Below are 14,746 nucleotides of genomic sequence, written 5' to 3'. Positions count from 1 at the left end.
CATTCATACTTAGATAGTTTGTAAAATCAGTTGCACGCCACCTTCCATAATAATGCTGAGTCTGTCCCTGCTTATTACTCATCCAAAATATCTCCTCTTCTTCTCCCCCTGCCTCTCCTCATTCATGTCTGCTCCTTCCTCTCTCCATCCATTTCTCCTGTTTCTCGCTGATTCCTCTCTTTGACCAAAAAATGACCTTAGAATTATCATGGTGATCACAATTGCTCTTTCACATTGTGTCTACTTATGTGACAGTCAAAATATGAAGATGATTTGCAAGCACTAGTGAAAAATGTGGCCAAGCAGATTCACCAGTATGTATAATATTGAATCATCTGAACTTACACAGAAATAAAGTGGAGGTCATTTATTTAATATATGTAAGCAGCTCTCCTCCTTTACTTATGAACTTTCCTTTAGAAGTTGAGGCTGCTCAGATGCATGTAACTATGATACATTGCTCTGACATTTTATTAATAAGAAATATTCCCATCCATCTCTTAGTAAATGTTTCTCAAGTCACAGGGGTCCTATATCAGCTGCATTACCATTTAGGGTTCTCCTAATCCAGAACTCTCTCTCTTTTCCTTTTGAAAATGTATCTACATAAAGATATTAGACCTGTGCTTTCCGACATGATTAACAATTGAGATGGGATTTTTTTTTCAGATATGTAGGAGGAGTACCTCAGAAACATGCGACTTTGGGGCAGGGATTGCTCAGCATTTTCTGAAAAGCACAACTCATATCTTGTGTTAGCCAATATAGGCTGCCTACACTGATGAGTTGCTTTTTACAGATTAGACCATTAAACGTGGATTGGCAGGCTGAGCCTATTTTACATGCTGAGAGACCAGAACATATGAGAACACACCAATTGCTTACAGCTTCTTGCACAGAATAAGGACATGACTGTCAAGAAACCTAAGTAAAAGCCCCTACAAAATCACACACGGGACCTCTACTCTGTGAGTTTCTGACTCCAGCAATGATTCCTTCTCTAGCTGGCTGAGTGCCTCCTTTTGCCGGAGCCACGGCCCTGCGAAAGTCACACTGATGCCACTGAGTGGCCACAGCTTCACCTTGCACAAGCCGCTCGGGTGTTCCAAGTGTCAGTTTTTCCAACTGTAAAGTGAGAATAAAAGTCCCTTACTTCCCCGAGACACATTCACACTTTTAACCTGAGAATTGCTACAGCTACAAAAATGCCCTGAACAAATAATAAAGCATCTTAAGGACCCCAGGGAGCAAAACTGGCTAAAGGGCCAGGAACTAGGGAGACCAAATGGACAGGTCTGGAGCTGTCCTTTAGCAGCAGACCTTGGCTCCGAGCCTCTCAGACACCACCTCCCTCTTACAAGGGAAACTCATCATGGCTTTGAACGCAGGGCTCGGAGAACGAATAAATCTTCACGATCTGAGGGATTGAAGTCTGCACATTAGCTCCCCTTAAACCGTGGGTGCCTTTAACTTGGGAGGTTAGAAACCACAGCCAAAGAAATCTCTTTTGATTCACAACTTGTTTTGAGCAGTCACCCATAAAGCAGCCAGTGAATCACTCCAGCCAGTTAGTCATGCAACCACACTGAATGTACACTCAAAAGGCTGCACAAAATAAACAGCCTGCAGCTCCAGATAACACACACACAGCTCATTTGTGCTATCTGGCATCGGCATATATTGTTAATAGGACTCCTACACCAAACCCTTAGGAAAAAAACGTACTCAAACAAGCATCTCCAAATCTCTCTTTCCATCAGTATTTTTCTCGTCTGCTTCGCTCTGTGTTGCTTTCAAAACAATTAAGACTAGTAAAAGTTTTAAGACTCTTTCTCTCTCTTTCCGCACCTTCTTGTTGCTGGTAACGTCCTGCTGGGTTTACAGGCGTGCGCTGCTGAAGTGTAGGGCTAAAGCGGAGTTAATCCCAATCAGCAGCGGACAAGTCGAAAATAAACAGCTCTAGTGCGAAAAGAAATCTTACTGCAAGGAGGGAGCGGCAGGGATACAAGGGGGAGGGAGTCTCCCGGTCCTTTGACACATGAGTGTTATAAACAGCTCGGGTCAGGAATCCTATAAAAGCCTCCAGCCAGATCTACCGTCCAATTCAAGAGAAGCGCAAAACACCTTTTGGAAAGAACCGCGAATAAACCTGCGCGGCCCTAGCGATAAGGAACGTGAGCCCTACCTTCGCGTCTGGCTCCCTGAGGAAATCCCGCAGGTTTCCGCGGAGGAGATCCCGCACCTCCGAGTGTCTGTTCAAACAGAGGTTTAGCCAAACTCCTGGCGAGAGCTCCCTCCCCTCCCTGGGAGGGTGCCGGAACCCTTGAATGGCAGATCTGGTGGCCCTATTGTGGAAAAGAGAGGGCTATTGCCAGGGCGGCGTCAGCAGCACGCCGGGAGCCGGCGGCCGAGCCTCGCCGGGCAGCCGGTCCCACATCAGCGGGAGGGAAGGGCCGGCTCTGCCGCCCAGCTCCCCGAAGCTCGCCTCGCCTCCCCGCCCTCCTGGCTTCGCTTGCCGGCTCCTTCTCCCCGACGCCAGCTTGGATCACGTCCCCCCTTGTCCCCTTCCCCACTCGCGCCTGCCTCCCGCGCACTTGTCCCCTTTATACTCCCCTGTTGCCCCCCGCGGGGATCAGGGCAGCAGCATCTCCCCACCCCGGCGGAGAGAGGTGCGGGGGGATCCCGAGCACTCCGCCTGCCTCCCCGCCTGCGCTCCTAGCCGCGGCGAAGGAGCCCGGGCAGGAGCCGGGGCCGAGATCAAAGCTGCGGGGAGAGCGAAGGGAAGGCAGGACCGAAGGGCCGCCGCAGCTCGGGACACCCCACCCAAAGTCCTCTGCCCCCCGGGTTCTCGGCGGGCGAGGGGCAGGGACCGCCATCCCGCTCCTGGCAGAGCCATTCCTGCGGAGATCCTCAGCCGGACGGCCGAGGTGGGGGAGCCCTGAGGGAGTCCCAAGGCGAACACACGGCCCCCGTTACCCCGTTCCGCTCCGGGCACGGGGCTGCGGCCGAAGCCGGAGGAAGGGGGCAGACGCCGCCGGCCCTCCCCGGCGCACGGCGAACTCCGCAGAGCCCTTGAACGTCGGCGGGGGCTCTGCGCGGCGCCGCGGGGAGCCCCGAGCGCCTGGCAGAGAGCGGTCTCTCGCGGGAGGCGGAGAGGGACCGCCAGCGAGCTCGTTCCTGCCGTGCCTGCAGCTTACATTACATCAGGGAAGGAGGAGGAGAAGAAATCCATTAAAAGTGTCAATTTAAAAAGCACGCAACGAGCCTCCGATTCCTACAGCAGTGACTTTCTCTACTTCTAGTAATACCCCACTTACGGTCGCACTTTTTATTTGATAGCTAAATAAAAGAAATGGTCGTTATTTGCATAACGCGGTACTTAAAGAATTTCCTCTGCTAGAGAAAGCCGTTTCCTTTCTCCTGTTTCCTTTGAGCAAATATCCCCATCACATTCGCCTTCACTCCCCAAAGGATTTTGTTCCAGCCGGTATTTCTAGACTGCAATATACGTATACATTTCTGTGTGTATAGGGGTATGTGAATACACATGTTTCAAGAAATATAACTTACTTCAGCTCCGAGCAGTAGAAATAGCAAGTCAGATTACTACAGCACATAAATCATTCGAAAGCCTTTCCCCCTCCTAAGCCAAGATATATGACCTGTTCTGAGGACTGGATGATCTTGAAGGTCTCTTCCACCCGTGATGATTCTATGATTCTATGACTGTTATTTAAGAATTCGGCTTTCACTGCCCGTGCCGGTTTGCGGAATAACCCGTGCCCCTATTCTCGGAGGAAGCCGTGCGAGGCTGCCGGCCCGTCTCAGCGCAGGGGCAGCGGGCTCCGGGTAGGCGCAGGAGGAGCCCTGCTGGGAACCCCATAGGGCCAGGCCGGCAGCCGCCGCTGCGAGGGGGCCGCGGGGAGCCCGGTCGAGAGCCAAGGCCGCCCGGTGCCGCTGTCCCTGCCAGAAGCCGGGCTGGAAGCGCTCCGATGATTGCCGTCCGTGTCCTCCGTGTATTTACGGCCGCAGCTCTCCCTGGCCTATATTTATCCATACAATGCAGTAGAAGGTCTTAGATCTAGAAATAGAAGCCGAGAGCAATAGATGGCAGGCTCTGGCTTTTTATAACACAAAAAGACGTGTTTATTAAAGAAATAAAATGAAATTAAACAGCTAAAAAAAGGAGGGGACACCCTGTCCCTGCGGCTCGCGGAGTGTGTGCCATGCCTGCCGTGCCCCGCCGGCCCGGCCCCCGCCGCAGCGCCCGGCAGCTCCGCTCCGGGCTCGTCCGGGACCTCCACAGCGACCAGGGAAAAGGCGGAGGCGAGGGCTACGGGGACACCGTGCGGGGAGCAGCACCCCCTCGAGGGGGTACCGGGCCAGGCGGGGGCCAGGCCGGGCGATGGACCCGCCGCCGCTACGGGAGCGAGGGAAGCCGGCCGCCTGGGTATCCACCGGCAGGAGAGCCTGCCTGCTGGTTGGCCTCGGTTTGTGTTTTGCTTGGTTGAGGGCTTTTTCCTCTTCTTTTGGGGTTTTGTTGTTTTTTAAATTGAGGGGTTTACGGTCCCGGCTTCCCACCACTCCAGCATCCTGCTCAGGCCCGGACAACAGGGGACGCGCGGAGCCAGCGGTCCCTGCCGCGCTCCTTCACCTCTGCACAACGCGCACGGCAGGACCAGCACCGAAGCCGCGGCGGGGTCTCGGCGGGCGGCGGTGGGACAGCCGCCTGTCCCCGGCTTCCCGAGCAAACCTCTCCGGGCAGCTCTCCTCACCCGCCTCGGGTGCCGTGTGCGCCCTGGCTGACCGCGCTTGTGCCCGCTGCAGAGAACGAGGACGGGTTTCTCTTCCCCCGCGCTCACCCGCGCCGAGGGGATCTACTCCGGCTCGGAGGTTTCCCCGTCCCTTTAGCTCGTCGCGGCGTTGCCGGGGCACAACTCCTGCGCCCGGCGCGGTGGTCTCGCGGTTTGGGAAAAGGCGGAGAGGCGCCTACGGATGTTGCAATCGCTCCGTGAAACCCCGATCTGTCTGTTATTAGCGAGTCTCTCTCTTCAACCGTTAAGCACTATTATTATCACTATTGCTATTAATTATCATTGCCGAACCATGTGTCTCTCATTACAGCCCACCGTCCCCAGCCACATCACAAGGGGCTCACAACGAGCGCGGTCTGGGCCGGGCCGGGCCCCGGGCCGGGCCACCCGCCGCCGCCGCGGGGCTCCCACTGACGGAGAACCCCGAGCTCCTCTTGAAAATAAATCAGGGAACCCCGGACGTATTAGGAGGGCAATAAACTCGTGTGATTCTACTGGGGGGTTGTAATGTGTCATCACAGGCTATGCCGGCGCCCTGGGCTTTGCAACCTACAAAAACAAGAGAGCGGGTTAGCAGAGAGAGGATGTCAGAGCAGCCGGGAAGGCACGGAGGGCTGCCCTGCGATCCCATTGCCGAAGGAAGTGGGGACCGGTTACCTCCCGCACGGACCACAACCCCTCGGGGCTCCCCTGTCCCACCGCGTCCTTTCCCGTGGAGGCCGGGCTGACCCCAGAGGCCTGCGCGGATGAGGAGCGGGCCTGAGGCTGGTGGGGGTTGTCCGCCCACGGAGAAAGGGCGGGGGAAGAGAGGGAGCATAGGAGAGGGTCAAAGCCCCAGTTCTGGCCAGAAAAAGCGCGGAAGCAGCCCTCAAAGAGAGCCCTCATGCCACTCCGTGGCCCGGTGAGGAGATACCCGCGGGAGGATGATTGTGCCACAGGGTACAGGAAGGACCCATGCGGGTTGGGGCAGGAGCCCGTCCGAGGGCAGCGTACCTTGGCTATGCCTGCGTCTGTATGGAGAGGACTTCATGTCCTTTGCCTATGAAGGGGAATCCCCTGTGCGTGGGGGAACTGAGGCTGTGGACCTGGATCCAGGGTCACCTCAGCTACAAGCAGGAGGCGAGGGACGGCGCCTGAAGGCGACCTGGCACGCCGGGGTTTGGGAAACGGGCAGAGGTAAGGCGCCTCTACCCCTTTTTAAGTCTAAAAATGGGGGAAAAGGGTGAAGAGGGCAAAGAGTGCTCAAATGACGGCGAGAACCTAGAAGTGGGATGGCTGGCCTGACCCGGACCTCTTCCACCTCCCGTGTGCCCCCAGTCCGTAGTCACTGCCCGTCTTATGGTCTCCCTCGAGACACGGTCCTATAGCTTTCCCTACCTTTGGGACTGACACGTCGGGGATGAAACCCCGTCAGCGGCGCCGCGCTGAATCTAGGCCGGGGCAGCCCCTCGGCCCACACAGAGATCACCGGGAGGGAAAGGAAGAGCTTACATTTCCACTTTCTCTTCTTGGGAAGACTGATTAGGGGGGTTTATTTGTTTCGTTGTTGAATTTTACTGCTTGTTTGTTTTTTGGGGGGGGAGGGGGGTTATTTGTTTGGTTGGTTTGCTTCTCCCTAACCACCACGATACAGCGGAAACCTCCCGAAGAAGCCTTTTAAAGCCACGCTCGGAAACGACATGAGAAGCGCCCCCGTTCCCTGCTGTACTGTCGAGCGCCAGCACGAGGGAGTGTCTTAATTGCCGCTAATGACCCGCGGAGGGGATGCGAGGGGGTTATCTGCAGCCGGGCAGAAATCAATTAGGGGAGTGGCAATTAGGGGAGTGAGTGAGAGACAGGAGAGGCCGTTACCGCGAAAAGTGATGGTTTCGGTGAAATTTTCCAGAAATTCTTTCTGTGGAAAACCGTCCCCGGGGAGAATACATCGCACAGCCCGGCGCTCCGCTATTTCTGTTTCTGTCCCGGTTTCCGCGGAGCTCCCCGCACTGCTCAAGAGCTAACGCTTTGCGGGAGCGCATCGCCCGCATTCCGAAATTACGATTAAGATCACCGCTAAGCGGGACACGAGGGAAGGCGGCTTCCCGCGGGCATCGCGGGCTCCAGACCCGGCTGAGAATGAAGAAATTCGTGGGGCACGGCGGCCCCCGCTGCGGCGAGAGGGGGCTGCGCGCCGGAGCCGGGCAAGGTCTCCTTGAGCCCGGTAGGGTTTGTCCTGCCAGGCAGCCACCCCCCACGTTCCCGGGAGGCCCTTCCCAGGCCCGGGAGTCTCTCTCCGCTTTCGCCTCCAATGCTTCCCCGCCGCACGCCAAGGACTCACCGTAACAGGAGACCTGCAGGGCTCCGTTGTGGCCGCTACTCTCCTGCAGCTTGATGTTGCTGTCCGGGGGGGTTTTGCAGGGGCCTCGCTGCATGTAGAGGTGCGGCGGCTGCTGCTGCGGAGGGTATTTGTTAAAGGAGGCCGGAGCCCCGGCAGAGCCGGGAGCCTGCACGCTGCCATCCAGGGACTGACATTCCTGCTGGCTGTAGCGGCTCCGGCACTTAGTGCTGCTGTCACCAAAGCCTTGTCCTTTGCTGGCCAGGAAAGTAGGGCTGAACTTGTCACTTGCTTGAAATGCCCTAAAAGGCGAGGAGCCTTCTGTGTCCTGGGAGGCTGCGTTGTAGTAGGAATCCATGGCAGCCGGATCACAATAAGAAACACAAGTATCAGCATTCATTCCTAAAATTAAAAGGCCCGAGTGTCCTTAATGCGCTTGGAGGGGCACCAGGAACCACTCTTTTTCTCTCCCTCTCGCATAGACACACACTCACAGCTGGGCCGGGGAGCTCTAAGAGGATTCAGATGTTCGTGAAAGCTGACCAGATCTCCAAACCCCCTTAAGTTCTAGCACAGTAAAAGTGGTCTTTTTCTTTCCCTCCCTCCCTACTCTCACATACGCTTGCCCTCCATGTCTCTCTCCAAACTACACTCTAAAGAGGCTCTTCTCTGCACTTTCCCCCCCACCACATAGGGAAAAAAAAAGAGAGAGAGAGGGAGACCTCTCCCCCAATTAATATGTAGATGATGACAGTGGAGGGGAGGGGGCCCAGGAAGGGGTGTGTGTGAGTGTGTGTGTATGGGGGTGTGTGGAAGCAGAGGGAGGGTGGAGGTCATATCTTTTGTGTTTAAAAAAAAATAAAAAATAAGCCAAACCAGAAAAACAAACCAGCCCCGAAACTTTTATGATTAAAAACCAGAAAATCAAGCAGATGACATAAACGCCACGAAGGGATGAGTGCGGGATCCGCGCCGGCGGAAGCGCCGGGGACGATTTAATGGTCGTGACACGCTCTGTTCACTGCGGCTCTCTCCTCTGCTCCCTGCCCCAGCTGTGGGGACCCTCGCCTCTGCGACCCTCTCCTCTCTATTAAAGGCAATACGGATTTTCCCCGCAGCTATCTGCGTTTAAGCCTCCCCCCTCCCGTTAACCCCTTCAGGGCCGACAGCTCTCCTAGCAATGCCGTGAGCCCTTTCCCTACCGTGACACAGCGGTGTCGGAGTCGCCCCGCACAGAGCCGGGCGAGCTCTCCGTCGGATCTCGCCGCACGTTTATGATGGTTATTATTTATTTACCTCTAAAAACATGCTCTCTTCAGGTGTAAAACTACTGGATCCAAACGGGAGGGCAGCAGGGACGGATTTTAACAGAGTCACCAAACACACAGAATTGGACCAAGCTTCTGGGATTGCCAGAGGTGACTTGCAAAGGGACAGAGGCTAGCAGAAGCCCTTTATGGTTTGAGGGGTCAATTACAACCCAGAAAGAGCTTAAAAATAAATCAATACTCACCTTTCGTCGTCCTTCCCCCCCCCCATTCAACCTGATTCCCCTCCTCCCCCAGTTAACTCCTGTTACCCCTTACTTACTCTTACCCTGCCTTCCTCCCATCCCCACATCTGGTTTCTATTGCTCACTTACCTTGAAGTTTTCAGTAATAAAGATATTACGCAAACTAAATCCACAGTTCTTCGGAAGAAAAGAAAAGAAAAGAAAAGAAAAAAGAGAAAAGAAAAGAAAAGAAAAAAGAGAAAAGAAAAGAAAAGAAAAGAAAAAAGAGAAAAGAAAAGAAAAGAAAAGAAAAGAGAAAAATGTAACGAAATTAAAGAAAAAAAGAGTAACGGAAAGGGAAGGCAAGAAGAACCTTAACCCCTTCGGGAGCGCGGGCCGCAGCGGAGCCGGCTGCGGGAGAGGAGCGGGGCATCGGCGGCTGCTCTGGGCTCCCAGCGGGCTCCCCCCGGGGCCCGGACCATGTGTCCTCCCTTCTCGCGCGTCGCTTCCCCCACCCCGTGCAGAGCGGGGGGAACTGGTGGCTTTCATGTGTGTGTGTATATATCTGTGTGTGCGGGGGGGAGCGGGATGCGGCTCAAGAGGGAGCGGGACGGCAGAATGGGAATGCGACCCCCGAGACGACGGCTCGGGAGGGGCCCGTGGCCACCGCCACCCTCCAGGCCTTTGCTCCACGAGCAAGACCGGCTCCGCCGTTTTCATTAGCTTGGATCTGACAAGAATAGGCGCCCACCCCCCAGATGCAGAAGGGATTTCTAGCGACATCGTCGTTAAAAACATCCAGAGACGGTTTCATTTATGAGATTTTAAACCATTTTGCGAGTCTCCCTGAGAGCAGCGCTGGGCTCGCTGAGTTTTCTGGTCCAAGAAAGCTTTCAGCGGATTTGCCTTCCTTACTCTCTTTATTACCTCTACTTAGTTCTTTTCTTGTCCTTTCTTTCTCCCCTCCCAAACTCGCCCACCCCACCGCAGGCCCCTTTCTTTCCCTCGTCCACGACATAATAAAAACCAAACCAACTCAATGCGTGAAAGCCTTTCTAAAATCCGCTTCGAGGCGGCCAAGGGAGCCTGGGTACTGCCGGTACCGGCAGTCTACGAGCGGCTCCGCCGAAGGGCAGGCAGCTGCCCTGGGCACCGGTAGCACTTCAGCTCCCGCATCCCCAGCTCCTCCGCAGCGGCCTCGCAGAGTCGCTCACGGTGGAGGGGCACTTTAAATACGTGTTTTCCAGTTCCTTTCCCTGCGATGTTTCTGAGGAACGAAAAAGAACCCTGAAAGAAATGATGTGAGGGCAGTCCTGGATGCTACAGCGTTGTACTCGGCCTCGGGATTTCTCTTCAGCAAAGTTAAACAACAGCAAGAGCAAAAACGAAAGGGAGAGATTTGGGGATCGGGCAGGAGTTTATATATATATATATATATATATATATATATATAATTTTTATTCAGAAGCGCTGCAGTGCACTGGCTCGCAGAGGCAGTGCAGCGTGGCCGAGCCGAAGGGGGGCTGCCCAGGGTCCCTTCGGTCAGAGCACTCGGCTAGCCCCTCCTTGCATTAAACTATAACGAAAAATCCATTAATCTCAAATCAGGGCTAATCCGCAGCCCTCGGAAAGGACAGCAATGAAACCCTCTCTCTAAGAGCCAATTTGCGTCCCTAGAAGCGGAAGGTTAATTCGGGAATCGTTACGGCGGGAAAGGATGCGCGCAAATACCTGGCGATCTAGCGGGCTTGGGGGGCGAATAACCGGGAAGTCACTTTTCTTGACTGCTTTCGTTTAGCTGGACTAGGTCTGGCATGCAGTTCCCTCAGCAAGTGTGGCGGGGGATTCCCCTCAGCCCCCGTGAGCCGGGAGCGGAGCTTTGCGAATGCAAAAGCAAACAGGGAGCCTGTAGCGTCCCTCCCGTTAAACGAGGCGATGGGGCTGCGTGTCCATCCGGCCGCGGAGCTCTGCCCGCCCGGTCTCCCCGCATTCCCGGCTGCGGGACCGAGAATCCGCAGAGCAAGGGCACAAAGGGACGCGCGCCATTTGAAACACGATCTCATCATTTTTTTCTCTGAGTGACCCCAAATCTGCCCTGTCCCTGCATCAAATGCATCCAAAAGGGAAGGACGAAAGAGCGCCCGAAAGGTCTGCGCTCCGTAGCAACCGGTTGCCAATTCCATGTGTACGTGGGGTTTATACCGAGACCATTTTCAGGTACGGTCCCTGTTGGTTTTGGAAGGGGTCACTCCCGAGGGTCCCTTCTCCCCCAGAGCTGCGGGAGCCCTTGTGAGAGCCAACCGGTCCCGCCTTTATGGACGGCAGCTCACGCCGACCGAGTAATAGATGGGGGAATCGTCAGGAATTTGCAGTTCCGGGCGTTCCAGGTGTCGCCTGCCGGCGACACCCCAGGGAGAAGGGACAGCCCAGGGCAGCCCTGACTGGCTTGTTTCCGAGGAGCCGTTTCCTTTCCTCCGCGGCAAGGGCGGGCGTCACTCCCGGGTGAGGACCCGGAGCGAGGCGCAGGCGATGGCGGGCGTATCCCGCATTTCGATTTCTGGAAGAAAAATAAACCTTTATTCCTGTGTGATTTAAACACTCAGGCTTGTGTCAAGTCCAGGGAAAAGGCAGAGGTTTCCGCTGGTCCCTGCACACCGGCCGCGGCAGCGCAGGGCTGCGGGGAGCGGGCAGGAGGGACGGCTGCTGGAACGAGCCCGGGCTCTCGCAGGAGGCCGGGGGGAGGAGGCAAGAATGCTCTTCCCCACTTTCCCAGCCACCGCCGAGGGAAACCTGCGGTGTCCCCTCAAGCTTCCACCGTCCTCCTGGTATTCCCCATGGCTGCAGCCGGAGAGGCGACGGGATGGCTGAGGAGAGTCACGGCAGGACTCCGGGGTGCCGGATCCAGCATCCCAGGTTCTGCGTCCTCCCTCTGAGTCGTGGGAGAGTAAAAACCTCGGTTCAGGGAGCGGGATCATTTCACCGGAGAGGGGGGATAAAGACAGGGGGGATCTTTCACACCGTTGCCTCCCGGCAATTTGGCAGAGCCCTGCTCTTGGAAACTGTTTCGAGTTTGTTTCCCCAACGGATTGGTTTGTGTGGTCACTTCAGAGCTGCGGGCTCCTTTTGTACTGGACCGAGATCTGAAGGCGACCTATTTATAACACCACTGCAAGGGGGGAGTGAGGGGAAAAAGTACTCGTGCTAATCTCCCCCAACAACTTTTTTTTTTCCAGCGGGACGAAGGTTGCATCTTTATTTCGGGAGTGTAGCTTGCTTAGTGACCGTCCCGCTGGTACCTGCCGCCTTGCGCTCTGGCTCCTGCCTCCTGCCGGGCACCGGCTGGGGCCTGAGCTGGGGGCGCGGGCGCTTTGCTGTCCTGCCTTTTGCGCCTTTCCTCGGGGGTTAACATCGAATGTTATCAAAACACCTTCCTCGTGTAACGAAAGCGCTTGCAGAGAACTGAAGCTGACCCGCTCCCCTCCTTTCCGGGGAAAAGGAAGGACCAGGCTCCGAGGCCAGGCTAGCCCCTGCGTCTCTGGGCTTGTGCGGGCAAAGCTTTTCCGTCCACCTCCTCCGATCCTGCCCCGCTGCCTCTTACCGCCACCTCAGCAAGAGAGCTCCGCTTCCCGCATGTTCTCACTCCTCAACCCTGCTGCCTTTCGACCCTGGTCCTGCAGCCGCGCTGTCCGCGGCTCTCCTCGGCCCCACTCCGCAGCGCGGCCAGCCCTGGTGCCCCTGGGACGGAGTGCTCCATGAGGATCCACAGGTGCGCATGGCCACCTGTGCCTGTGTGTCTGTATGTTGTCACCAAAGCGGGCACCTGCTTGGCCGCTGGGACCCTGGGTGAGGGACCCGCCGGACCCAGGCCGCCTCCGCTGCCGGTCCGCGGACCGAGCGGCTCATGGTAGGGCCTCGGTGCCCGCTCGGGGAGGAGGGGAAGAGGCGGGGGTTCCCAGACCTCTCCGTGCGGGGCACAAGGAGAGGCGGCGGGAGCGGGTCAGACCCACCATGGCCTGCTCCGCTCGCACAGCCCCCGGGTCCCTAAGGTGCCTCAGGGGACTGCTCCGGGCCGCAAGGGCTTTCCAGACGAGAATTGTGTTCCCTTAGTTTTGGGGTTTTTTTTAATTTTTAAATTTTGTTTTCTTTTCCAGGCAGTGTGGAGCTCGCGCCAAGCTGCGGGCAGCGAAGGGCGCTGATATACCCGGCCCTGCACGGAGACCCCGAGGCTGCCGCGGCTGGAGAAGGGCGGCTGGGCCCGCTCCCCGGCAGGCTGTGCCCTGCTCTGGCGCCCGGGTGCGCAGCGGAGCCCGGAGTCTCCGGAGCATCACAAACCCCTCGATCCCGTCCTTTCCTCAGTGTTCCCAGAAAAACATGGAAAATCACCTCTTTTGGCATCGCTCTCGCGGGGCCCCGGGTGACGCCAGCATGTGAGAACCAATGGGAAGACGGAGCAGGGGCGGCCCCCGCGCCCCCCGCACCCCGATCCGCACCCCATTCCGCCTCGCGTCCCGGCGGGCTTGGCGGAGCGCACCCAGCCGGCACCGTGCCCCGGTCCGGGCTGAGCCAGGCGGGGTGGACCACAAACAGGCTTAGACGGTAGAGCCGGGCTGAATTAAAGCGGTGCTGCTCACTTCATCCCGCTACCAAGCACCCCGGACAGATCTGAGATGGGGGGGAGGGTGTCTATATTTAGTGTGCCATCCCTGGTGGCTGTCTGTAAATTCCTTCACGCGGGGAAATATGCACTTGCTATTAATTTGCTCGATCCTTTCCTTTTGTGTGTGACCTTGCCAGCGCTGGCTCTGAACTCAGGGGCTATTTTTCGCTGAAGTCAGTGGTTCGGGCGCAGTGAAGGCAGGGCGGCTCTGCCTTCAGGGAAGCCGGGGGTCCTCCGGGCGGTAATGCCGAGAAAGCGGCCGAAGGCTCCGCGGGAGGGTGCACGGCAGCACCCACGGGGGCTGAGGGAGGCGGCGGGCCGGGCGGCTCGGCGGGCCAGCAGAGCCCTGGGGATGCGGCAGCGCGCTCTGGGTACCACCCGCCCGTGCTGGGAATGTGCTACGGGACCGGGCGGACCCACTGCCCCAAGCGTCCCGGCTCTGGTCCCAGGAACAGGACAAGGACAGCCCCCGATACTGGTGACCTTTTGGGGCCGGGGCCGCCATGCGCCGCGGGAGAGGCATTTCCCCATGGGGTGCGTCGGCCTGGGAATGTCCTCCTTGCCCTGCGCTTGAAACAAAGAGGTCGGGGAGGAGGGAGCTCCGAGCCGAAGGCATCCAGTGGCAGCTGGTGCACCTGTCAGCGCGGCGAGAGCGGCTCCCCCTGACCTTTATGCGCAGGGCAGAGCTGGGACAGCCCGCGGCGGCGGGGCCGAGGGAGAAGAGACGGGGACACGCTGGGGCGGGGGGGAGGTTGAGCGAAAGGGAGCTCGCCCCCGGCCCGTCACGCCTGGTGCTGGGACCCGGCCCTGCCGCCCAGGCCGCGGGCACAACGCTGCCCCAGCCCGGAGACCCACCTCCAGCATCCCTCGGCGAAGAGCAGCTGGTGCCTGCTGCCGAGGGAGGATGAAAAGCTCTCCCAGAGAAGCGTGGATACTTTTAATTGCTAATATGAAGCGCTCAGGGCAAGGCGACTCCAGGTCTGGGAGAGGGGCGGCAAACCCGCACCCGTTCCTGCATTCTGCAGTGCTCTTTCGAACGTTCGGGCTGCCGCGATGAGGCGGCCGGCTTAGCCCCGTCCCCGGTCCTGCCGGGCCCTTGAACTTCGTTTGTTCCTCTCCTTGCCTTACTCTCCGATGGACATTTCCCGGGTTGTTTGTAACAAATACACCTTTCTCGTTGCAATTTCCAAGCAGTTCCCTTAAACCATCTCTAAACCAAAGAACAGATCTTCCCAAGTAAAGCAATTCGTGACCCACTGCTAGGAATTATAATCGTGACTTTTTTTTTTTTTTTTCTGATAACAATCCCGTACCCATTACAGATATCACAGCAAAATGCGAGGCTCGCAAACTAATTTTCCTTGTGATTTGCGCCAAAATCTGCTGACCCAGCACGGTTTAAATGCTCAGGGCGATGGATCAATGCGCCGCGGAGTCCCTGAGCTCCTGGCCCGGGCGAGGAGTGCCCG

At 57.1% G+C, this 14,746-nt stretch overlaps 1 protein-coding gene across 2 annotated transcripts in view; it reads right to left on the bottom strand.

Moving 5' to 3' along the window:
- The window catches only part of ALX4 (ALX homeobox 4), a 44,830-nt gene extending 36,189 nt beyond the window's left edge, over positions 1–8,641 (bottom strand). Inside the window, exons 1-2 of one of the 2 annotated variants that reach the window (XM_032112559.1) lie at positions 7,132–7,313; positions 2,186–2,345 (exon numbers count right to left, since the gene is read on the bottom strand). In XM_032112559.1, coding sequence (XP_031968450.1) covers positions 2,186–2,345; positions 7,132–7,311 — 340 coding nt within the window. In that variant the 5' untranslated portion in view covers positions 7,312–7,313. Of the gene's footprint in view, positions 1–2,185; positions 2,346–7,131 lie in introns of both variants that reach the window. The other variant, XM_032112558.1, reaches the window with a different exon arrangement.
- Between the last annotated feature and the right edge of the window lie 6,105 nt (positions 8,642–14,746).

Source organism: Corvus moneduloides, chromosome 6 (assembly GCF_009650955.1).
Source record: "Corvus moneduloides isolate bCorMon1 chromosome 6, bCorMon1.pri, whole genome shotgun sequence".
Lineage (NCBI taxonomy): Eukaryota > Metazoa > Chordata > Aves > Passeriformes > Corvidae > Corvus > Corvus moneduloides.
The sequence above is the reverse complement of the archived record's forward strand: the minus strand, read 5'-3'. Positions and strand labels throughout refer to the sequence as shown.